Raw genomic sequence first — 26,787 nt, forward strand, 5'->3', positions numbered from 1 at the left:
TAAACGCCAGAAAAAAACATCTTCTGGGCGTTGAACGCCAGAAAAAAGCAACAGCTGGGTGTTGAATGCCCAGGAGAAGCAGCAGTTGGGCGTTGAACGCCCAAAACATGCAGCGTTTGGGCGTTCAAATGCCAGGATGGTGGGGAGGAGGTAAATTCGTTTTTTACTTCAAATTTTTCATTTTAATTTTAATTTTCATGTTTCAATTCATGATTTCTTGCATAAACATGTTACAAACCCTGATTTCTAAAATCCCTAATTTCTAAAAACCCTTCTTTAAAAATATTAAATGTATCTTAATCCATAAGCACAAATCCTTCTTTTCAATCCAATTCAACTCTTTTTCAAAATTTTCAAAACAAATCTATCTCTTTTCATTCAAAAATCTTTTCAACTAATCAATATCTTTTTCAAATCTCCATACTATCTTTTTCAAAAATCCAAATTTATCTTTTTCAAATATCTTTCATATCTTTTCAATTTTAAATTATATCTTTTCTTATCATATTTATTTTTTTTTTAAATCATATCTTCTATCTTATCTTTCTCCCTATTTTCGAAAACCCCCCCTCCCTTTTTAAAAACCCATTCGGCCTCCTTCCTCTCATCCACCATCCTACACTAGCTCTCCTTCTATCCCTCTCCTTTCTTTTCTTTTGCTTGAGGACAAGCAAACCTCTAAGTTTGGTGTGTTTATCCGTGATCATTAAACCATACCCACTAAGATCATGGCTCCTAAAGGAAAACAACCCACTCCAAGAGGCAAGAAAGAGAGTGTTCCGAAACCACTTTGGAATCAAGGGAAGTTCTTAACTAAAGAACATTCAGACCATTATTACAAAATAATGGGTCTAAGATCAGTGATCCCGGAAGTTAGATTCGATCTGAAAGAAGACGAATATCCAGAGATCCCGGAGCAAATTCGAATCAGGAACTGGGAGATCCTAGCTAATCCTGAAACGAAAGTGGGAAGGAATATGGTCCAGGAGTTCTATGCTAATATGTGGCAAACAGACAAGCAAAGACTATCTGGATCTGCTCTCTATGACTATCGGACCTTGGTCAGAGGAAAGATTGTTCATACCCACCCTGACAAGATCAGGAAGATCTTAAAGCTACCTCAGCTGAAAGATGATCCAGACTCCTTCAATAGGAGAATGATGAGAACAGACAAGGGCCTGGATAAGATTCTAGAGGATATATGTATCCCTGGAGCCAGGTGGACCACCAGCACGAAGGGTGTCCCAAATCAACTCAAAAGAGAAGATCTCAAACCAGTCGCCAGAGGATGGCTGGACTTCATTGGGCATTCTCTGCTGCCCACTAGCAACCGTTCTGAAGTCACTATTAGAAGAGCAGTGATGATCCATTGCATCATGATGGAAAAAGAAGTGGAAGTTCATCAACTGATTTCAACTGAATTTTACAAAATTGCAAACAAAAATTCCAAAGATGCCAAGTTAGCTTATCCAAGCTTGATTTCTATGCTCTGCAAGGACGCTGGAGTAAGGATGGGAATAACTGAGTATATCTCAGTTGAGTGACCAATCACCAAAGCATCAATGGAAAAACAACAAGCACAGGATGACCCCATCAAGAAGAGAACACAGGAAATCCTCCCAGAAATCCCTCAATCTGAATACTGGGAGTATCTTGAAACATCTATTACCAAGATGCAAGAAGCTATGGAACAAATAAAGAAAGAACAGAAGGAACAAAGTAGCATTCTTTGCTATTTGCTTAAAGAACAGGAGGAGCAAGGGCGTGATTTAAGGGAATTGAAGCGCCAGAAATTATCTCTTGAAGGAACAAGCACCCCGCAGATTAGAGGAACATCCACTTCCCAGAACACAGGTTGTTAAATTCCAATCTTAGCCTTAACTCTGTGATAACTGTTTTTATTTTAGTTTTACCTTAGGAGTCATATAGTAGTAATTAGTATCTATATTTTTTATTTTATCTCCAATTAAGCTATAATTTAATTTTATCATCATCATTAAACATGAATAAAATAGAAGAATTTCTTTAGAATAAGAGGCAATATTTTTCGAGTTTTTAATAAGATAAATTCTAATTATTTACATGTGGTGGCAATGCTTTCTGTCTTCTGAATGAATGCTTGAACAGTGCATATGTCTTTTGAATTTGATGTTTAAGACTGTTAAATATGTTGGCTCTTGAAAGAATGAAGAACATGAAACATGTTATTGATAATCTGAAAAATCATAAAAATGATTCTTGAAGCAAGAAAAAGCAGTGAATACAAAATCTTGCAAAAAAAATAGAGAAAGAAAAAGAAAAAGCAAGCAGAAAAAGCCAAAGCTCTTAAAACCAAAAGGCAAGAGCAAAAAGCCAATAGCCCTTAAAACCAAAAGGCAAGGGTAATAAAAAGGACCCCAAGGCTTTGAGCATCAGTGGATAGGAGGGCCTAAAGGAATAAAATCCTGGCCTAAGCGGCTAAACCAAGCTGTCCCTAACCATGTGCTTGTGGCGTGAAGGTGTCAAGTGAAAACTTGAGACTGAGCGGTTAAAGTCAAGGTCCAAAGCAAAAAGAAGAGTGTGCTTAAGAACCCTGGACACCTCTAATTGGGGACTTTAGCAAAGCTGAGTCACAATCTGAAAAGGTTCACCCAATTATGTGTCTGTGGCATTTATGTATCCGGTGGTAATACTGGAAAACAAAGTGCTTAGGGCCACGGCCAAGACTCATAAAGTAGCTGTGTTCAAGAATCAACATACTGAACTAGGAGAATCAATATCACTATCTGAATTTTGAGTTCCTATAGATGCCAATCACTCTGAGCTTCAATGGATAAAGTGAGATGCCAAAACTGTTCAAAAGCAAAAAGCTACTAGTCCCGCTCATCTAATTAGAATCTGAGCTTCACTCAAAAACTCTGAGATATTATTGCTTCTTAAATTATTTGTATTCTATTTTATTTATCTAGTTGCTTGAGGACAAGCAACAGTTTAAGTTTGGTGTTGTGATGAGTGGATATTTTATACGCTTTTTGGGGTTAATTTCATATAGTTTTTAGTGTGTTTTAGTTAGTTTTTAGTTTATTTTCAGTAGTTTCTAGGCAAAATTCATATTTCTAGACTTTACTATGAGTTTGTGTGTTTTTCTATAATTTCATATATTTTCTGGCTGAAATTAAGGGAGCTGAGCAGAAATCTGATTCAGGCTGAAAAAGGACTGCTTATGCTGTTGGATTCTGACCTCCCTGCACTCAGAATGAATTTTTTGGAGCTACAGAACTCCAAATGGCGCGCTTCCAATTGCATTGGAAAGTAGACATCCAGGGATTTCCAGCAATATATAATAGTTCATACTTTGCTCAAGGATAGATGACATAAACTGGCGTTCAACGCCAGTTCCATGTTGCAGTCTGGCGTCCAGCGCCAGAAACAAGTTACAAGTTGGAGTTCAATGCCAGAAAAGGATCCAAAGCTGACATTGAATGCCCAAAACAGCCCTATGCAGGTGATTAGCTTAAGTCTCAGCCCCAGCATACACCAAGTGGGCCCCAGAAGTGGATTTCTGCACTATCCATCTTAGTTTACTCATTTTCTGTAAACCTAGTTTACTAGTCTAGTATTTAAACAACTTTTAGAGACTTATCTTGTATCTCATGATATTTTAGATCTGAACTTTGTACCTTTTGACGGCATGAGTCTCTAAACTCCATTGTTGGGGGTGAGGAGCTCTGCTGTGTCTCGATGAATTAATGCAAGTATTTCTGTTTTCCATTCAAACATGCGTGTTCCTATCTAAGATATCCATTCGCACTTCAATATGAATGTGATGAACGTGACAATCATTATCATTCCTCCACGAACGCGTGCCTGACAACCACTTACGTTCCACCATAGAATGAATGAATATCTCTTAGATCTCTTAATCAGAATCTTCGTGGTATAAGCTAGATTGATGGCAGCATTCAAGAGAATCCGGAAAGTCTAAACCTTGTCTATGGTATTCTGAGTAGGATTCAGGGATTGAATGACTGTGACGAGCTTCAAACTCGCGAGTGCTGGGCGTAGTGACAGACGCAAAAGGATAGTAAATCCTATTCCGGTACGATTGAGAACCTGCAGATGATTAGCCGTGCGGTGACAGCGCATCTGGACCCTTTTCACTGGAAGGATGGATGGTAGCCATTGACAACGGTGATCCACCAACACACAGCTTTCCATAGGAGGATGTGCGTGCGTGAATTAGAAAACAGAGGAAAGCAGAATTTCAGAAGACAAAGCATCTCCAAAACTCCAACATATTCTCCATCATTGCATACAAGTATAATTTGTGTTCTGCTCTTTTATTCCTTGCAATCAAATTTGATAAGTGAATTATTTTATTGTTTTCCTGACTAAGAGTTACAAGATAACCATAAATTGCTTCAAGCCAACAATCTCCGTGGGATCGACCCTTACTCACGTAAGGTATTACTTAGACGACCCAGTGCACTTGCTGGTTAGTGGTACGAGTTGTAAAAAGTGTAATTTACAATTCGTGCACCACATATATATATATATATATAAAATTAATACAAAACAATCATTACATAATCCAAATTCCTATCCCTCTTATAAACACTTGTGAGGATAAAGGCGAGGAAAAAGAGTAACTAATACAACACAACATAGCATTTAAATAGAAACGAATTAACTAAGCTCTTTCAAACTTCGTTGTCCATAACATAAAAAGAAAAGACCTGTAGGGGAGTGAGAACATCGTCCTCAAAAGGGTTCTCACTATAGGGTTACAGAATTGCTATAATAAGATACGAAAATAAAACTGTTTTTAAAGTACAGTGATTAATAACCGCCTTATGCTTCTTTTCAAAAGTCAAAGATTTAATATTCAAAATCTGAAATACTTTCTAAAATGGAAAACTATTAATTTCTCAGAAATTCAAAAGCCTTCTTAAAAGTTTTTCTTAGACAGCAGGAATGACTAAAATGTTCCAAGCCTAAGTTCATTAAGTCTATGCTGAACCAGTTTAGTTTTTCATAGTTTTCTAAACCAAAAACACACACCAAGCACGGCCTTCGTCACATCTCATAACCAACCACGGCCCTAGGCCCAAACAATTCAAACAATAGCCAATCCAACTAATTTTTAGTCACAAACACAAGTAGGAATGTTCAAGCACAATTAAGCAGTTACATCAAGTAGAGCAATTAGCAATTAGACATAATTATACACATAGGCAAACCAATTACAATATGTACACCCAAACAATGTCACATCAATGCATATGATGAATGCCTGTCCTATGGCTGATGAGTCTCATCTGTCGGTTATCAAGCTAGCCCGACAAGTCCAGTTTGCTAAATCCTTGGACTGTTCTCTGACGCACATCCCTATGAGTCTATGCATAGCTTTTCTCATATATATATCAAATCGCTCAATGGGGTACCATTCCCAGGAATTTATAAGTGCCCGATCACCCTTACGTTGTAGGGTCAACAGAGTATCGAGTCTCAACCTGGAACACGTGGTGGTAAGCCACGATACTTTACCCAGGAAAACTCGTATCTCAAATAAAAGAAGTGCAAAGGCCACATATTCATTTATTCATCATCATTTTCGCACTTCATTACAATTCATATCAAATCATTTATCATTCACGCCACAAGTCACTTTTTTTTTAAAACCAGAAAACAAACTCATCTTTGTTTCAAAATTCAGAATCCTCATATCTCAATTGTTCCAAGTTCATATTCCACTTTTCTTTTAAAATCAATCCTCTTTAAAAAGACATAAATCTTTTGCTTTTTAAATCATCCGTTAAACTATTTTAAATCAGAGTTGCCAATTAAAATATTTGCAAATGAGGTGTTGTGCTCATGTTCTCAACCTGATAGTGAATGAAAGAATCAAAGAGAAACATTCTTCTATTGAAAGCATTCGGAATGCAGTTAGGTATGTTAGATCTTCTCCCCAAAGAATTAAAAAAGTTAAAGAATGCATTGAGGTTGAATCGATAGAGTCTAAAAGTCTTGTTTGCTTGGATGTTCCAACTAGATGGAATTCTATCTATCTAATGTTGGAACATGCTAAGAAATTTGAAAAAGCTCTTAATAGACTTTATGATAAAGAATCTAATTTTTTTAGATGGTTTTGAGAGGATAGGGGAGGTAAAAAGAAAGTTGATCCACCTACGGCACTTAGTTGGCAACATGCTAGGTTATTCATTGAGTTTTTGAGAATCTTCTATGAGATAACTTTGTGTTTCTCATCTTCTTTACATGTTACTTCAAACAAATATTTTCATGAATTGCATCTATATATTCTCAATTGACATCTTGAAAACACAATAATTCTGAATTGTTGGAAATTATGGCATGCTCTATGAAGACTAAATACGATAAATATTGACACCAATTGACAAGTTTAATCCTTTGATATTTGTTGCCATTGTTTTAGATTCTCGATACAAACTTGATTATCTTATCTTTCTTGGAGTTTGGAGGATGTATATAATAAAGAAGCGGCTACTATAATATGACTAGTTTTGTGAAATTCACATTGGACACATTATACAAATTTTATTCAAAAGAGATTGTAGAAGATAAAATTCTTGATGATGGTGGAGGTTCCTCCGGAGATGTTTTGGATGACAAAGTTAGTAGTCTATCTTGTGCTAAAGGTGTTGTTGAAAATAGAGTGAACTTGTGAAAAAAAAAAGAAAAAAAGTTAATGCAAATAGCAAATCAGATGTTAAAAAATATTTGGCTGAAGATCCAATGGATGTGGAAGATGAGAATTTTGATGCTTTGCCTTGGTGGAAATTAAATGGATCAAAATATAAGATTCTTTCTCTTATAGCCCATGATGTTTTTGGTATCCCAATTTCAACTGTCGCATATGAGTCATGTTTTAGTACCGATGAATATATGGTAGATATTTACCATAGCTCTTTATCACCAAAAATGGCGAAAGTTTTGGTCTGCACTCAAAGTTAGTTGTATCCTTCTAAGCATATATTTTAAGAACTCGAGTTTGATCAATTTGATAGTAGTGACAAGATAGTTAATGGTACATTCACTCTATGATGTCTTTATTCCTTGTTATTAATTAATGTAATTCATGTAATAATCGTGAGAGGTTAATTTTCAGAGTGAATACCCATCCCGCCCCCTAATAATTATTTCAAAGGACTACAAGGCCCCCAAGAAAAAAAATATTCATTTCGGCTCTTAATAATTAACTTCATGAGAGTGGTTAGCCCTCTATCAATGATTTTTCTCTAGAACTTGCTTATGTGACACGTTAATCACTAATATATCCTCTATTTAATTTTTATAAGTAAAAATAATTTAAAAATCACTAATATTTCTTAATTCTACACAGTAAATTTAGTCAATATATTTTAAAAAGGTAACCAAAAAAATAAAAGAACTAACAATTACCCTAAAAGACAATGAAACTCCAACCAAAAATAATTCTTCAATCCTAGTTGGTTCTTAACGGATACATCAACAGTTTAACATACTATGTAGACTTATTTCATTAATACAGAGAGAAAATATTGACAGAAGGGCTAACCAGTCTTTTAGAAATAAAGTTCAAGAACCGAAAAAGATAGTTTTTTTTATTGAAAGCCTCGTTGTCTTTCGAGGTAATTGTCAGAGACCATTTATGATTTTTTCTCTAATTTTTACATGTTTTGCAGATATAACTAACTCATCCACACAATAAGGATCAAATTCACAACCTTGAGAGTAAGTTACGAATCAAATGACTTTAGTTTTGCAGTTGTTTGCTACTTAATAGTTAATATTTTGTTGTTATTAGTTGGTATCACACTAGAAATTATTGTTATGTTAATTTTGTGTTGGTTGTTACTTTGTTTTAATTGTCCTTTAAAATTTGAATATTTAGTGTGTAATAGGCATTATTATTATTATTATTATTATTATTATTATTATTATTATTATTATTATTATTATTATTATTATTATTATTATTATTATTATTATTATTAGACTTTAAATTGTTATTATGTGAATATTGCAATGTTGTGGAGTAATTATTTTAAAAAATTTAGAGGTTTAAAAGATGTAGGATCCAAACTATGGTGATATCATGATGTATTATAAAAGGTATATGTCTTTTAAATAATTTTACTATTATATTATATTAATTATAAGCTTATTGTTTTGTTTTTAATCAAACTTGTTGAATTAGAAAACATATCAAAGAACCATAAAATTAAAATTTATGGACAAATTTAAGTTCAGTAAGGATATCAACTTCTTGACAACAAGTACGTTCTTTTCTTCTTTATAATGAAGTGTCATCATAATTTTTTAGATAAAGTTTATCAAGATTCAGGCTTCACCCATTGTAGATTCGATTTTAGTGTGGCCTAAAAGAAGTGTGATTTTACAGAGTTTAGGGCCGGATAAGGGTATTAAAAATATGTCCGATCATTATTTAGGGTCGGGCTTGCGTTAAGACGAACTAAACTTCACCCGACCCCATGTTCATCCCTACTAGACCTTCAAAGAACCTGTCCTCAATAACCTAGATTAAAGGGACAAAATTGAAAGAACTAACACTAAATTATGTTAGGCTGGATCTTTCAATTTCTTCATGCAACAAGCAAAGCAAATCACTCACCTCACTTGAATACATAAAGGATTCGTATATAATAGCACCCATAACATTTATTCATTAAGAAAACTAAATAAAATATCTTAAAAAGTGGATTAAATAGACCCTAATTGATTAACTTAAAAGTGGGCCAGATCTTCTTAGAATAAAATAACAAAATATAAAATTAAACTAAAATTATGACTCTAAGATCAATCCTAACTAATTTAAATCATATTTGATTTTATTATATTAGATTAAATTTAAATATTAAATTCCTAAGATTTGCTAATTAACTTAAATCAGATTTGATCCTCATATATTGGATTAGATTTGACTTAAATTTTAAACACTTAAATATATGATAATCAATTTCAATCAGATTTAGTCTTATTAGATTAGATTACATTAGATTTAAATTTTAAACACCTAAAAATACTACTAAATAAATCAAAACTAAATCAAACCTTTTGACAAATCCTAACAACAAATTAAATTTAATTCTAATTAAATAAATTCAAATTTTGTATCTCCCAATGAACTTAAAAAGAACTCTTAGGCTGTTGATATCCTCATTTAACCCAATAGGCCTTATCTTCTCTTTCTTGGCTAATAATTGGTGCATTTTTGCATGTATGAGTGCTGCTAAGTCAACACCATTACTCTTGAGACAAGCTATTGGTCTCCTTGATCTCCAAGACTGATAAAATATAATTCTTCTAGTAATCATATCTATGAACATGACTAGATTATCATTCTTTTTCTTGGCTCAAAATGTCCTATTGAGCACGGATCAGCCTTTTCCTCTTCAAAAAGATTATTTGTATATATATATCAAAAGAAAAAGAATTAGATACATTAAACACAACTGAACCATAATACTTACTAAGAAATTTAATCTGGTTGGAATTGTCATTGATAATCTTCAACACTTGGAATGGACCATCTTTTCTAGCGATAAGTGTAGTTTTTCTCTGAATAAAAAGTTTTTCTTTCATCCAATGAATCCAAACCCAATCTCTTAGTTCACTACAAGAAAAATGCTGAATAACGTCAGATTTAGCGTCAGAGGTTTGCGGAAGATTTACTGGCAGATTTACCAATGGATTTGGTAATAAATTCGACGGGTAAAAAAGTTACCATTGGATTCAGTTTTTTTTTACAGTAAATTTGCCGAAGATAATTGGAGGAAAAAAATGAAAATTGGCATGACCATTACCGTCGGATTTAGTGGCAAAAAAATCCGATGGTAAGGTAATCAAATGAAACGCACCGTTTTGGTCACAGGCTATGCGTTACCTGTGAATTTTTCCAACGGTAAATTCACCAGTAAAATTAACCCTAAATTTGAATTTGTAAACCCTTCCCCTTCATTTGTTCAACATCAGCAACCTCACTTCTCTCTCCTTTCTCTTTGTATCTCGCCGTCAGCCCCCATCGCTACCGCCACCCTCAGTTACTATCATCGCTAGTCACTGTCACTCAGCCACTGTCACCGCCTCAATGTTATCGCGTCCTACACCACGCTCGTTCAACAGTGTCGGCGCCTCCTGCTCCACGCTTGTTCATCACCGTCGCGGCCTTCTCCAATCGGTCTTCTCTCATCGTTGCCGCATCCAACAAAATCGGCAACACCACCAGCAGCCTCATCGTCGGCTCCAGCAGCATCTTCGCTTCTCATCGTTGCCGCCTCGTCATTCCTTCCTTCTATTGTCACCATATTCTATACTAAGTCCCTTTCTTTGATTAGGTTCTTTTGATTTTTTTTTCAACATTGTTTGAATTTAGGGTTTGTTCTTGTACTGTTACCATGTAGGATATTTCATTAATTATTTAACTTTGACGTCACAGTGGAACTACATTGAAGCTAAATGAAACTTTTTTGGATTCAAATAGGACACTTTAAACTTTAAGGACCAAAATAGGATTACGCCCAAATGTGGGGGACCAATTTAATACTTTACTCTTTATTATAAACCCTTTTCGTAGCTTTGATATTGACTTGCTTCCTCATATTCTTGAAACAAAAAAAGCCATGAATGCTCTCTGCTCAATCACTCATAGAGTCTAATAGACTCTTTCTCATTTGCTTAATAGTTATTGTTGTTGGGAGCTAATGTGCTTTCGTTGAACGAGCCATTACTTTGTGTGGATGACCTTGCAAACCAAGTTGAAGAAGTTCTTGAATTCTTTGGGTATGTAGAGCATCATTTATTTTTATTTTGTCTTAGCATAAAAATTTAATAACTCATAGTAGACCTTAAGAACATATTCCTCCAGTTTTTTCACTGCAAGAATATGTTAGCAATTCTTGTCATGCACTAAAACTAGTAAAGGAATACCTCTATAGCATCTCAATGTAAAGAAATTTAATATAAGAAATTGTAAAATTTTGAATTTCGTTAGTTTAGAAATTATTAAATTTAAATATTTAAGATTATATATTGAATTTTTAAAAAAATAAAAAAATAAAATTTAAGTTTACCGTCGGATTTACTGGAAAAAAATCCAACGGTAACAAGCTCCAGAATTTTGCCAACTAAAAGTTTATATTCGCTGCTAAATTTGCCAGTAATTAGCAACAGACGAAAAAATCTGACGATAAATAGTTACCGATGAGGTTTATATTAGAATATCATAATTAGGAAACAAAATCAGGAAAATATCAAAGAGGATTAGAAAAAAATCAATGTAATTTACTAGGATATTATTCCATAACGAGTGTACTCTTAGCGTACTCTTGATCTATATATTGGTAAGAACTTTGTAATCACAAAATGAGAAATATGAATAACAAAATAATACTTTTCTAAATAATTCTTCATTTCTTTCCTAAACTCTTTGTACTATGGTAATATGGTATCAGAGCAGAGTTAGGTTCTAGGGACTCAAAATCAACCATTTCTTTACAAATTGCAAATATGCTACGCAATAGTTTTGGAATGCGATCATCACAAACCAATTCCGACAATTTGTCAATTGGTTTCAAACTAAACGGATATGATTATCCATTATGGGCAACTCTGATGAAAAAAGCAATTGGTGTAAGAAGAAAGAAGAAACACACCAAAGAAAACTGCTTTAATATTGTGGGTTACCCAGATTGGTGGAAAAATAATCCCAAGTCATCAAGAAATCAGAATAAGCGAGCCGTGAGCATCCCAGAGGTTACCAGCAGCGGTGGCGAGGACAGAAGAGAAGAAGCAAGTCACTATGGCAAGGCAGCAGCGACGGTAAGGGCAAGAACTACTGAACTCCATGCCTGCTCAGCCCAAACCGTCGACTCAATATAAAGGGGATACCCAAAATCAGAATCCAATTAAAAAGATAAATTATTGGATTTTCGATTGTGGGGCTACCGATACTATGACTCATGACCTCCATGATTTTAATAGCTTGACTATACCCTCAAAAGCTCATATTGAAACAGCTAGTGGAGAATTAATTGATGTTAAAGGAGGAGGCTCCATTACTTTTTCAGAAAAATTGAAATTAAAAAATTGCCTCTATGTCCTTGAACTATAATCAAAATTATTGTCTGTTAGCCAAGTAACAAAGGAACTAAATTGTGTGGTACTCATGTACTCTACCTTTTGTCTTTTACAGGACATTTTTACGAAGGAGATCATTGGGCGTGGTACTGAGCGAGAAGGCCTTTACTACGTTGATGAAGTAGCACACCAGGGTCATGCCATGCTTGCTCACGGAACGGTTACTAGGCAACTTTGGTTATGGCACAGGCGTCTCGGACATCCTTCATTTGGGTACCTCAAGTTACTATTTCCTAGTCTTTTTACAAGTAGTACTGAACCCCTCAAATGTGAAACTTGTATTCGTGCAAAAAATCACAGAATTTCTTTTCCTCCAACCAACACTAGAGTCAATTCCATTTTTTCTCTAATACACTCAGATGTGTGGGGTCCAGCTCCTATTTTCCATAATAATTTTCAATATTTTGTGTTATTTGTGGATGATTTCTCTCGCATGACTTGGGTATATTTTTTAAAACACAAATCTGAAGTGCCTGATAAGTTCTTTGCTTTCTACCAAATGATTCAAATTCAATTCAACAAGAAAATCCAAGTACTTCGCTCAAATAATGGTGGAGATTTTATAAACCAGTCAATGCGCGATTTTTTTATGAAAAATGGTCTTATTCATCAAACTTCCTGCCCAAATACACCCCAACAAAATGGTGTGGCTGAGCGGCGAAATCGTAAGTTACTTGAGATGACCCAAGCCATGCTTTTTGATGCACAAGTTCCAAAAATTTTTTGGCCTGAAGCTATAGCGACCTCTGCCTACTTACTAAATCGCCTACCTACCCAAGTTCTCCACCACAAAACACCCTTACAAGTCTTGGCTACTCAAACTGCAATCCCGCCTATTCTAACCTTACCACCTCGAGTATTTGGATGTTCCGTCTTTGTCCATATTCCCAAAGCCAATAGAACCAAACTTGATCCTTGTGCAGAAATATGTGTTTTCATTGGGTATGCTACACACCAAAAGGGGTATAGGTGCTACAATCCAATCACTCGTCGTATTCATGTGACCATGGATTGTGATTTTTTAGAATCCTAATTTTATTTTAGCCGCCAACATGGCATTCAGGGGGAGAACAATAAAGAATCACCAAGTTGGCTAAATAACCTTTGTTGCCTAGAAACTGTTCAAACAGAGTAAGTAGATGGAGCCACCGAGCATACTTCACTCAACGTAGAAAATAACTCGGTACATACAACCAGTGAGAGTCCTTTTGAGAATGTCAGACAAGAGGTAAGTAATTGTCAATCTAATAATTTACTCCCTGTTTTTAATGAGGCCACTAACAATAACAGTATAGCACTGGAACATGAAGAACTAGAGCCCAATACCTTTATTCTTCCTCCAAGAAGAAACAGAGGGATTCCTCCTGATCGGTACTCACCAGAACATGTTCTCCGTAACTCAAGATACCCAATAAGAGTGGCTAGAGAAGGAATGACAGATGTTGCAAAGGCTTTTTCCGCCAGACTCTTAACAGAAGACATTCCAAGAACTGTCCGAGAAGCCAATGCGAAAGCTGAATGGCGAAAAGCCATGAATACAGAAATGGAAGCTCTAGAGAAGAATGGAACTTGGGAAAAGTGTATCCTACCGACAGGAAAAAAGCCAGTCGGGTGCAAATGGGTTTTCACCATTAAACACAAGGCAGATGGCACTATGAACGGTACAAGGCAAGGTTGGTGGCCAAAGGTTATACACAGACCTATGGTATCGACTACACTAATACTTTTTCACCGGTTGCAAAGATTAATACTATCAGGGTGTTGTTTTCAATAGCAGCAAATGAAGACTGGCCACTCCATCAATTTGACGTCAAGAATGCTTTCTTGCATTGAGAGTTGAAAGAAGAAGTGTACATGGAAGCTCCTCCAAGTTTCTCAACGGGATTTGGAAAACATGAAGTTTGCCGATTAAAGAAGGCTCTTTATGGGCTTAAACAATCTCCACGTGCCTGGTTTGGAAGATTTACAGTTGCCATGAAAAGGTATGGGTACAAGCAAAGCAACTCTGATCATACCCTTTTTTTGAAAAAACGGGGAGATTTAATCGCTTGCCTAATAATCTATGTGGATGATATGATCATAACGGGAAGTGATGCTGAAGAAATTGCAAAATTGAGAAGGAACCTATTTACAGACTTCGAAATGAAGGATTTGGGAGGACTCAAATATTTCTTAGGAATAGAGGTTCTACGATCCAGTAAAGGAATCTTTATCTCCCAAAGAAAGTACATTTTGGACCTTTTGGCAGAAACAGGAATGGTGGATTGCAAACCAATAGATACGCCCATGCAAGTTAATCACAAGTTGAAGATGGTAGAAGGTGCCACCCTAGCAGATAAGGAAAGGTACCAGCGACTGGTTGGAAAACTAATTTACTTATCACATACTCGGCCTGACATAGCTTATGCTGTGGGAATAGTAAGTCAGTTTATGCATAAGCCACAAGAAGATCATATGGAAGCTGCTATGCGGATAGTTCGATATTTGAAGGGAGCTCCAGGAAGTGGAATCATTTTCAAAAGGAATGACCATTTGAAGGTTGAGGCATACACTAACGCAGATTGGGCGGGCAACCCAAATGATAGAAGATCAACAGCTGGTTACTTTACACTTGTTGGAGGCAACCTAGTAACTTGGAAAAGCAAAAAGCAGAAAGTTGTAGCTCTTTCAAGTGCTGAGGCAGAATTTCGAGGGATCGTTAAAAGCATAACTGAAGTATTGTGGATAAGACAATTGATGACTGAGATTGGGTTTCCACCACAATTGCCAAGCCAGTTGAAATGTGACAACAAAGCCGCAATCAGCATTTCAGAGAATCCTGTACAACATGATAGAACAAAACATATTGAGGTGGATCGACACTTTATCAAAGAAAAAATTGAGAATGAAATTATTGAGCTTCCATTTGTGAGATCAGAAGACCAGTTGGCTGATATTCTTACTAAAGCAGTTTCAAGACAAGCTCTTGCTAAAGTTCTAACCAAGCTGAGTATTGGTGATCTCACTACTCACCTTGAGGGGAGTATTAGAATATCATAATTAGGGAACAAAATCAGGAAAATATCAAAGAGGATTAGAAAAAAATTAATGTAATTTATTAGGATATTATTCTATAACGAGTGTACTCTTAGCATACTCTTGATCTATATATTGGTAAGAATTTTGTAATCACAAAATGAGAAATATGAATAACAAAATAATACTTTTCTAAATAATTCTTCGTTTCTTTCCTAAACTCTTTGTACCATGGTAATAGTTTATACCGTTAGATTTATTCTACCGGTAAATCTGACGATAAATAAGTTACCAGCGGATTTTTTTTATAAATTCGCCGATAAATTCGACGGTATCTGATGACTTTCTTATAGTGGTTCAAAGACCATATGTTGATGGCTCTTCTTTACTTACTGAATAGTGGCTATGTCCATCTTATTAACTATGTTATGAGCTTTAATATGTGCAATTTTAACATTTTCAATCTTACTTTCACCATATAGAGTAACATCATCACTCAAAAATAAAAACATTAAATCTAAAATAATTAAATAGTTAAAATCATTCAAAAATTCACAGAATAATATCCAATAGAATAATAAACTACAGAATTAGAAGAAAGCTCAATATTTAGCAAATAATTATCCAAAATACTTTTAACATGTAATACATGATCATCTAAACAACTATCATAAGTCACCACATAGTTAACTTATTTGGAAAACAACTCAACAATGCGGGTAAAATCTTTAGTCTTTTGATATATAATTAAAAATGTCATCATAATAATTTGTCTAGTATAAAAGCAATGCTATAATTATATTTTCTAACTCTAGATAAACCAAACACAAAATTTATTGAAATATCAATTTATATATGAGTAGGAATAAATAAAAAAATGCATAATAAATTTGATAAACCTTTAGATTTAACTTGCATACATGCAACATAATAAGAATAAATTTCTTTAACACTTTTATGCTTATGAGACCAATAAAAATACTTAGCTAACATACTTGGAATACTTTTCATTCCATTAGAATCCTTTAAACCTCTATTTGCACAAGCATCATATATTGAACAAAAATCAGGACCGGTTTCATAACAATCTTTTATATGTTCAAATTCTATTAGTTTAGGAATAAGAATAGTGATTAAATCATACCTGAATTTTTTAATAAATACATTTTCATTACTTTGTTCAATCACATATAAAAAAAATTCAAACAATTTAGTCCACTTTGCATGCTTATTGTTTAAGAACCCTTAAACTATCAAACGCAAAACAAACAACACCTTGTCATATGTTGAGGTTTTGAGACATGTTTCACGTCCTTGTTCACTAAAGTTTATAATTTATTTTTTTTCCCCCTCTCTTTCTATCTATTTTAATGCTTTCAAAATTCACTAATAAATATGCAAAATTTTAAAAATTTGACAAAAAAAATTAGGCAATTTATGGTTAGATATATGTGAAATAAACACTTCTTAGACTTCAATGACACTAATACACTTTTGTCTAAACTAGAATCATCTAGATCTTTCTTAAAAGTGCGTTTGTTGCTTTTAATTTTTTTTTTCTCTCATTGACTTCTCTTTTTCATTATTCTCTTTCTTCGTCTCTAAACTCTCTTTTTGACTTAAATATCGACTCTTTTCATTTAAACACTCACTCTTTTTCTAAAACAGAATAAATAGAATAAGAAAGAATGAAACAAAAAGAAAAACAGAATACTTACTAAAGAATAATCCTACAAGTTTTATAACAAAATGATGATAAGCAAATGTCTCAAGTTTGATGAACGACTGATTGTTCTCCTGGTAAGGCCGAGGGTTTCGTTTTGCTTGCCCATTGCACAAACTGTATACGGGGTTTGTGGTTTTAACCTATCCACTGGGGTTTGTTTGAATGCAGGGACACCCACTGACCACTAAATATTATTTTATGTTATGCATATATTATGACATCAAACTTTGCGATGATTGCCTGTTATCATCGATTGATGATATTCTTAACCATTCGACACATATACAAAGACTGACGCAATTCGAAAGCTATATCTGGGAATTGCTCCCAAGTAATATCGGATTGCAAGTAGTAAACTGACACGTGAGATCATCGCCTGTGTAGGACAAACATGGATCATGATGTTTGTCATATATCCTCTGTGATCGTGCTCTGTGTTTGTGATATGTGACTTGTTGTGATTGTTTGCTATTGCTGATTGATTGTTATAAAGATTACCAATCAATAGGATTAGAGGTAACTAAGGAGATTTAGCTACAACTACCTTTCAAATTCATAAACTCCTTGCTTAGGACATCCTTAGAGTAGAATTTGGTAGATTTTCTGAGATTTGACATAGCAAGCATTAGAATGAAACTCAAAATAATAGTTGTTATCTATTGTAAATTGATAAACACTTATTAGATTTTGAGAAATATTAAGAGCATGTAAAAGTTGTTTTAAAATAAATCTCTTGTGATCCAAAGAAATTAAGTTAGAATGACCAATACGTGATATAGGCATGCTCTGTCCATTACCTAATTTCATCTGCTATGTGCCTTGAAAATCAAATGAAGAGAGAAGACTTGTTTGATCAAGTGTGATTTGATGAGAGGTTCCAGTCTCTAGGAACCAAGATGTGTCAAAGAGTATGGCAGGTGCAGTAAAATAAGTTGTGGGATTGTGGAAGGAAGCTGGAGGTGATGCAATAGAAGAGTTTAATGAACTAGAATTTGATGCTCAACTATCTTAAAAACTTTGATCAAGCCTATAAAAACAGGTTAGAGCAATGTGGCCAAATTTTTTACAAACTTAGCATTGAGGTCGAGTGTTGATATTCTAACTTATTCTTCCACCTCTCTAGGTTCTGCCACGCTCTCTTCTTGCTACAAAACCCCTATCATTACTTCTATTGTTGTATTAAGAGCTTGTTTGCATGAAATTGGATTGAACAAGCCCAAGACTAGGCTTCTTGAACCTCTCTAACATGCTTGTATGAGAAATCAATAGAGCTCATGCATCAATGAGGCTTGTGGTATCTGACTTAGATATCAAGAAAATGTATATGGAATATTCTTGATTCAAGCCATTAGTGATGGCTTTAAAATTTTTATCAAGAGTTAATGGATGACCAACAACTACTAAAGAATATCCACAACCTTTTTTTATCTTTTTGAGATAATCACTTGATGAAGAGCTAGCTCTGTTGACGTTTTTCAATTCAGTCTTCAATTGCTTGATCTTTATCTTAAAAAATTTTGCAAAATGCTCTTCAATCTTGTCCTAGATTTGATAAGCGTAATTGCATCTTATCATCTTTGTTTTGAATGAATCATCCGTGGATTGAAGAAGCCAAGTTATAAGCAGATTGTGATAAAACTTCCACTTCTTGTAGGTCTTGAAAGGCACATTTTCACACATGATCTGAGTTAGAATCATATATTGTAGGGATCAATTGTTTCTTAAGATCATTGCCCTTATTGTGAACAAGGCAAGTTGTTGCTATATAAAAAAGCTTGTTTCATTAAGCTTATCTCCAATTAGAAGAAATTTTGTAGCACCATTGGTGAGGAATGAAAGATTTATGGCCATGGTGGGTCATCATGATGAAATAATTTCTACTGAATTATTTTTGGTGGAACTAGTCTCTAGATCTGAGCTTTTCTCTTATATCACGTTAGAAAATTGAAAGTGCAATGAACTAGAGAAAGAACAAAGATAAACTTTATTACTAATAAAAAAGAATATCAAAATATGAATAGAATTAACATTATTCATCTTAGTTTATAATAACAAAGTATCACACAATAAAACTAACTGAATTTATAACAGACTATACTTAATTATAACAGAATACACACTAGAATAGTTTTGATTGTTTTTGCTGATTAAGTTATCTCTTTTATTTGGTTCTTAACTCAATAATATCTTTTGAAATTATATATTTTAAATTCTTATTTAAAAATTAAATATTTTAATTATAGGTGATTAATATCTACTTATGTATTAATGAATTAAAAATATTTTTCTGCCCTTACTGTAAAGAAGTGTAAAAAACAGTAATATATCCCCAAAAATTAAAATTTGAAGTTTAGGTTAGTGTGAGAGAACATGATCTGATAAGAGTCAAATACACTTAATTAATGAATTTTAAATAGATAGACTACTACTGATATAGTACTGCAGTAGTAATTTATTGGCACAGTTGTACTATAAACAATGTGAAAAAGACAAATATAACATGAAGAGAAGGGTCAACCTTCAGTTAATAAACACATACGAGGCATCATAGGGATGCTTCGTGCTTACCGCTCCCAAATTAAGGATTCCTCTCTTCTTTATCACATTTGCAACCCCCGTTGACCATAAATATCACACCCACTTGCTTGGATATTTCTTTTCTTTTAAAATTATAAATTTAAAAGAATTTACTGAAAATATAAAATATTTAAATTTTTAATGTATTTATTAAAATAATTATAATGTATTTTTTTAGAGTATAAATTAGTTAAATTTTATTTTTAATATAATTTTTATTTTGAATTTTGCATGTATTTAATACAGTATTCTTGAAACATAAAATTTTATTTTTTGATAATTTTTTGTAGGTTTATACTATTCTTAATAAAATGTTCCAAAGATACTCCTTAATAAATTATATTAATTAATAATGTTATAATATATAGTATCTCATTATAATTTTATATTTTATAATTTCATTATTACTACTTTACTTTCTTTTCGTATTTAATGATCTAATTTTGGTGTTTAACTGTAAACGAGAAATATATAGTTGAATTGAAATTTTATCTTCAAAAAATATTTTTGTCTCTAAAATCTAAATATTTTTCTCCTCTAGATCCATTTAATTGTTCTTTTTTTCTTTAGTCAAGGAATTTTGCATAGCTAACCTTATACTTGTGCATTGCTACTGTTGTTGTTTACCTAAAATTTGACACACATTAATTGTACTTTATCACTCGAAGCTTGCAATGTGAACTAAATTTTGGTCAAAGCTCTGAACTTCATGATGCTAGAAGCATAACTTATCAGTTGTCAATGTTAGCGCTGCTTTGATATATATATATCTTAGACTTTAAACACAATTTAAAACACTATAAAAAATATTTCATTAAAAATTATTAGAATTATATTTTTTATTATTATATTCTTAAAATGTACTGTTAGATCATAAGAACTATTTCTTTTTTATAGAAAAGTGATGTACTAATTGGTAATGACCAATTAACATTGCAACCCCATTTTCAAGTTTTAAATGGGTGATTCTAAATTGGAGCTTTGAATATAAAAAGTTAGCAGAGACTGAACAGGAAAATAAAGAGAGTGAGAGAAGAGTATAGTGTAGTATGCAGTAATTTGATTGTAATAGTTAGAGTTGTACGGTGCAATGGGTGATGAGTGATCTAAGGACGGGCCATCCTTTGATCAGGACCATTGACTTGTTCAGTTGGTGGGGTGTCCCTCCCTCTATTTACATGTGAGGTTGGTGAAAGGCACTATCAACCTTTTCTCTATTTTTTCTTTCCGTTCAATTAAATATTTTTATTTATTTTTATCTTATCATCAATGTAATTTTGTTTTGTCATTTTTTTTTTAATTTTCTCCGTGATAAACCTGGCAAAGGGGATAGTCATATAGGCTGTATTTGGTTATACGAATGTAATAGCGAAATATAGATATAGAAATATAAAATTTGTTTGATAAATGAGACATGAATAAAGATATTATTTTTTAGAATATTAAATTAATATATTTTATATTATTTCTAACAAAAAAATATAAAAAATATTAAATTGAGACACAATTTATTTTTTATTATTATTGAATATTATTATTATATTTTTTATTTTAAATTATGTGTAGAAAATAAAATAAAATAAATTTTTATTATTTATTATATTTCATATTTAATTTATCATTATTAAACAAAATATAAAAAATATTAATTTTTATATTCTTATTTTTTGTGTCATGTTTTCGTTATTTTAACGTATGTTATTCTCAAGATTAAACAAAACCATATAGTCTTATAGGTTAGTAGCTCGGTGTTTGGCTATGAAATTATTACTCACTCGTGTGCATTTATTGCAGTGGGGTTTGGTTCAAGATGCTTCATGCTCCTATCAGTTTTCAATTACTGCTACTTTGCCTTAAGTTTAATAATTGAAGCTATCAATTATCTTAAATTGCTCAAAGTAATAAAACGAAACTAAAAACAGGCAAGCAAGAGATATTATGTAAAAACATGAACAATGAATAACTTGTATTAAAATGTGTAAAAATATAACAAGTGTTTGAATAATAATGGCATGAATATAAAGACTTGCATGAACATAATGCAGAATGACAAAAACGACAATGAAATAAAATGCAGAAAAGAAAGACAAAACTCATTAAAATTCAGAAATGGAAGAAAAATAATTATACTTGAGCTCCAAATACTCATTTATTGGGAATTTGCACAATGGAAGCTTTTCTTGACTCCATTTTTTTTTTTTTGTTCTATTTATAAATAAATTTTTCTATAGGAAAATTTAGAATTGGAGTTTAAAATTTTTTTTCGCATTTTTATAAAATTTTGTCACCGTTTCTATTGTCACTCCAAAATTTTAAGGATGACAATCGAGCAAGGTGGGGGAAGGGACGGGGATGCCTCTCTACTCCCCATTCTTACTTTTAAATTTGCTCTCTGTCTCCATTTTCGATTCTTGTTGTGGGAAAATATTGTTCTCTATTCTTATTTTCGGCGTTCTTCGCAAAGTCCCATTCTTCATATCTCCGATAATTATAATGTCTCCAATAATTCTAATTAATCATTAGTTTTCATAAAAGTAGAATTGCAAGTATCCATTCTATGCAAAAACAATAAAATTTTACACAAAAATACTAAATTAGATTCTCAAGTTTATACCTAAAAAAAAATTTTAGCAAACAAAAAAGGTAAATCAAACAGAAAAAAATATAATAAATCAGCAAAATTAAGCTAATAAAGCAGCAACCCTCTTTAAAACTTAAATAATTTCTCCAAGCTCAGGCATAATTATTGTACAAATAATATTTTACATATGGATATGTAAATAAAATCTTAAGTACAAAGATTCAGAGAAAACAAGCACAAAGATGTAGGATAAATCTTATATGCAACAGATTTCAGAGAGAGAGAATCAAACGGAGGAGAAGAATGGATAATTGGCGGCTATGACGGCAATGCTGTCGATGGCAGACAGACACTTTTTTCAAACTGACGCAGTAAGGGGATGTGTCGGTGAGGCAGAACACAAAATAGTGGACAAAGTGGGGGATGCAGTAGTGGAGAAAAGAATGGGCAGGATGGCGGAATTGCGGAGAAGAAAACGAACACACCTTCGAATAGGAGAAAGAATATCGCGAACGGCTCAGAGAGGAGTGACAACACAGTGAGAGGTGATGGTTCGGTGAGAAGGGAGAATGTCGAGGGGAGTGGCTACAGAAATGTTGGATCGAGTATAGACAGTGCTAGTGTTAAGAATCTCTGAATTGAAGAAGGGTTATGCAAATGAGGATTATAAATTTAGAATTTTTCTATATATATATATGACATGTGAAATGACTAAAAAACTTAAATAAGAAATAAACTACTAAAAATAATTATGTAGAAATACTTCTCCTTCATTATTTTTTTTGTCTTTGGTCAATCAAAATTTTTTAATAAGGAAGAAATTACATGTTCTTGGGTGAGTAAATATTTAAATTGATCTTTAAAATTTGTCTCGAGTTTTAAATTGGTGCTTAAATTTTTAATTATCTGAATTTGAATCATAAATTTTCACTTTATAACTTATTTTAGTCTCTAGAATAATTTTTATTATTTTAACATGGTATGCTGATGTTGACAGATAATGTTACGTGTTAGAATATGATTCATTTACGTATAATGTAGTGATAAAATATCTATTAATAACACGACATGTCAATATAGACAATTATGTCATATATACAACACAATTTATTCATGTATCAATTTAGTGCTATATGTTATAATATAATTTGTTCATATATTACTAGTATGTTATTATTACAAGTCATTTAAATTAATCATTAAATTCACTCGTGACTATTTTGTCTCATAAAATTAAATATTATGAATTAACTTTTTATGCTATACTCTGGATCGTAATTAAAATTGTCAGCATCAGCATGTCACGTATACAATGTTCATATAACAATTATAAAATTAAAGGGGAAATCGATTCAAAAATGAAACTGTGAACCACACAATAAAGTAAATGCACTTCAAATTAAGAAAAATCTGAAGAATGCAAGATTTATGGAGCAAAGCAAAGCAGCAAAAGAAAAAAAAGAAAAAAGAAAAAAGAAAAACATGCATGTGTTAAAGTGCTAAAAGGAAAAGTAGAGGCCTGTCTTTATTAGGGATTTTTAAAGTACTAACAAAAATGTGTCTAATAAAAAAGAAGGCATCACTAGTGAAAGGCCAAGTCACTATGCCTAAGTGGTTTATGTTTATTTACGTATCTTATTTTGAAACTGCTCAAGATTTTTCTTTTTTAGAGACCCGATTTTTTAGCATTTTTATTTCTACTTCTATTTAATAGATTCACTGTTTCTATCTATGTATGTGTTGATACTGAATTACTACATTTAATATATTGTCATTAATAATTAATTTATTTACTGTAAGTTAGCAAGTGACCTCACTGCCCCAAAAAAACAAAAAGAAAATAATGTTGCAAGAAAGAAAGAAAGAAAATAAAAAAGGCAGTGTTTCAGTGACCACTGACCAGTTATAAATTCATTGTCAGTAACTCAAATCTCACCTTCACACCACTTGTATTATACCATTCTCTGGAATTTTTATAGCAGTTATTTTGTTTCTCTTTCTCTCTCAAGTTTGTGAGATTGGTTTATTGTTGTTATTGTTGCTCACCACCTGTTTGTGTTTTTGTTTGTGAAACGAAGAGTGACAAGTAACCATACACATAGCTGAAGATCCATATCTATCCATCTAATCATTTTTAATTTTTTATAGCTTTAGCAAGAAGGTAGCAACACAACAATGGTGGTGAAGAAACCACGGATTGTGATAATTGGAGCAGGAATGGCAGGTCTCACAGCTGCCAACAAGCTCTACACTGCAACAGCTTCAAAGGACTTATTTGAGCTCTGTGTTGTTGAAGGTGGAACAAGGATTGGTGGCAGAATAAACACCTCAGAGTTTGGTGGTGACAGGATTGAGATGGGTGCTACTTGGATCCATGGAATTGGGGGCAGCCCAATTCACAAGATTGCTCAAGAAATCCATTCTTTGCACTCTGACCAGCCATGGGAGTGCATGGATGGGGACTCAGAAGAGCTAACCACCGTAGCTGAAGGTGGATTCCAGTTACAACCCTCCATTGTTGATCCTATCACTAAACTTTTCAAGCATCTCATGGACTATTCCCAAGGGAAGATGAAGCTTCTCACTGAGCAGGACAACACTGGCTATTACCATAGCCTTGCTGCTAAGGCTTTCAGCATGTCAAAGGCCAAAAGTGGTTCTGGGGGACTTAGTGTTGGTTCCTTTCTCAGAGAGGGCCTTGATGCTTACTGGGGTTCAGTGATGAAGAAGGGGCATGATGATTATGATGATGATGATGTCAAAGGGTATTATGGGAACTGGACAAGGAAGTTACTTGAAGAAGCAATCTTTGCAATGCATGAGAACACTCAGAGGACATACACATCAGCTGGTAACCTTATGAGTCTGGATTACAGGGCTGAGAGTGAATACATAATGTTCCCAGATGAAGAAATCACAATTGCTAAGGGCTACTTGAGCATAATTGAGCACTTAGCTTCTGTGTTGCCACCAGGCCTAGTTCAGCTAGGTAGGAAAGTCACTAAGATTGAGTGGCAGCCACAGAACCAGAACCAGAACCAGAGGGACATTGATGAAGGAGGGAGAAAGGTTTGTGTGGAGAATGGTGGTTCTTGTTGTTCTTGTTCTAGGCCTGTGAAGCTACATTTCAGTGATGGTTCTTCTATTTCTGCTGATCATGTCATTGTCACTGTTTCACTTGGGGTGCTAAAAGCTGCTATCCGTGATCATGATAAAGGTGATTCAGATTCAGGTATGTTCTGTCCTCCTCTTCCACCATCAAAGGCTGAGGCAATTTCAAGACTTGGTTTTGGCGTTGTTAACAAGTTGTTTATGCAATTGAGTCCAACACAACAAACACAAACACAACACCACCATGTTAACCACAAAGGGTTCCCTTTCTTGCAAATGGCTTTCCATTCACCTCACTCTGAGATGAGGCACAAGAAAATACCATGGTGGATGAGGAGAACAGCTACCCTTTTTCCCATATACAACAACTCTACGGTCCTGTTGTCTTGGTTTGCTGGGGAGGAAGCACTAGCACTTGAATCACTCAAGGATGAAGAGATCATTAATGGGGTTTCAACTACAGTCTCAAGCCTCCTATCACATTCCCAGTGGCAGAAAGGTTCAGATTCACATAAATTGTGCAATGGGAATGTTAATTCTTCTGAGGAGAGATATCAGGAAAATGAAGTGAGATTCAGCAGTGTGATGAAGAGCAAATGGGGAACTGATCCACTATTCTTAGGATCATACAGTTATGTTGCAGTAGGATCAAGTGGTGATGATTTAGATACAATGGCTGAGCCATTGCCAAAAGATAGCAATTGTCACCCTTCAGCCTCATCATACCCTCTTCAAATTTTGTTTGCAGGGGAAGCAACTCACAGAACTCATTATTCTACAACTCATGGAGCTTACTTCAGTGGCCTTAGGGAAGCCAATAGGCTTCTTCAACATTATCACTGTGTTGGGATTTATAACAACTAGTATTATTATCGTTATTATTATTTTTGGTTCCTTTTTTGTTTTTATCAAATTTTTAACATTAATCTCTATGATATAATTCCCATTTTCATCTTAAAACATCTTTGTTTCTCTTTAAGGAAAGTAGTGAGTGAATGAGAGAAATCAAAATTAGAAAGAGTAGCAAGATGAATAGTGAGATGTGGACATTTAGCTGTACTGCTTGAAGTAATTCTTTCTCCCTTCCCCCAACCCAACCCCAATATTTATTTCTCTTCATTTATGAGTGTAGCTTCTTTTCGTTTGCTTCCTATTTAATCTTCAAATAGATCTAGGTGATCTCTCTCTCTCTCTCTCTCTCTCTCTCTCTCTCTCTCTCTCTCTCTCTCTCTCTCATATAGTACTAGAATGCTTGGGATGCTACTACAACCATGTGTTAACTCTGGCTTTTCCCAAAGGACAGGATCCGCCATACCCGGTTCTTTCCACCTTGGAATCACTTTCTTCACTAGTTATTCAATGAAATGAAATATAGCTTTGTCAACTGATCAGACCAACGTGTTCTTTTCAAGCAGAAAAGCATATCAGTTCAAAACTTGAAAACTTCAATGCTATTATTGCTACCTTAAAAAAGAGATATGGTCAATGATATATGGTATAGAAAGTTACTAATTGGTAAGATATTTTTCCCCCAAGATCATTGTATGTTTAATTTCATTTTAGTCAACTTGAATTTGGAGCATAAAGCAATATAATGGGACTTGCACAATAATTGTGCTCT

The 26,787-nt window shown here is 33.6% G+C and overlaps 1 protein-coding gene across 1 annotated transcript; it reads left to right on the forward strand.

Annotated features, from left to right (window-relative positions):
• The first annotated feature begins 23,587 nt into the window (after positions 1 to 23,587).
• LOC112738210 (probable polyamine oxidase 5) lies at positions 23,588 to 26,289 on the forward strand. The gene has a single exon (XM_025788554.3). It carries the CDS (start codon positions 24,231 to 24,233, stop codon positions 26,028 to 26,030), a length of 1,800 nt encoding a protein of 599 aa, XP_025644339.1. The 5' UTR covers positions 23,588 to 24,230; the 3' UTR covers positions 26,031 to 26,289.
• Positions 26,290 to 26,787: the final 498 nt, after the last annotated feature.

The sequence above is a fragment of the Arachis hypogaea genome, chromosome 13, assembly GCF_003086295.3.
Source record: "Arachis hypogaea cultivar Tifrunner chromosome 13, arahy.Tifrunner.gnm2.J5K5, whole genome shotgun sequence".
In the NCBI taxonomy this organism is placed as follows: Eukaryota; Viridiplantae; Streptophyta; class Magnoliopsida; order Fabales; family Fabaceae; genus Arachis; species Arachis hypogaea.

What these genes read in the sequence shown, in the direction of transcription:
- LOC112738210 (XM_025788554.3), top strand. Translation starts at nt 24,231, where the DNA reads ATGGTGGTGAAGAAACCACGGATTGTGATAATTGGAGCAGGAATGGCA.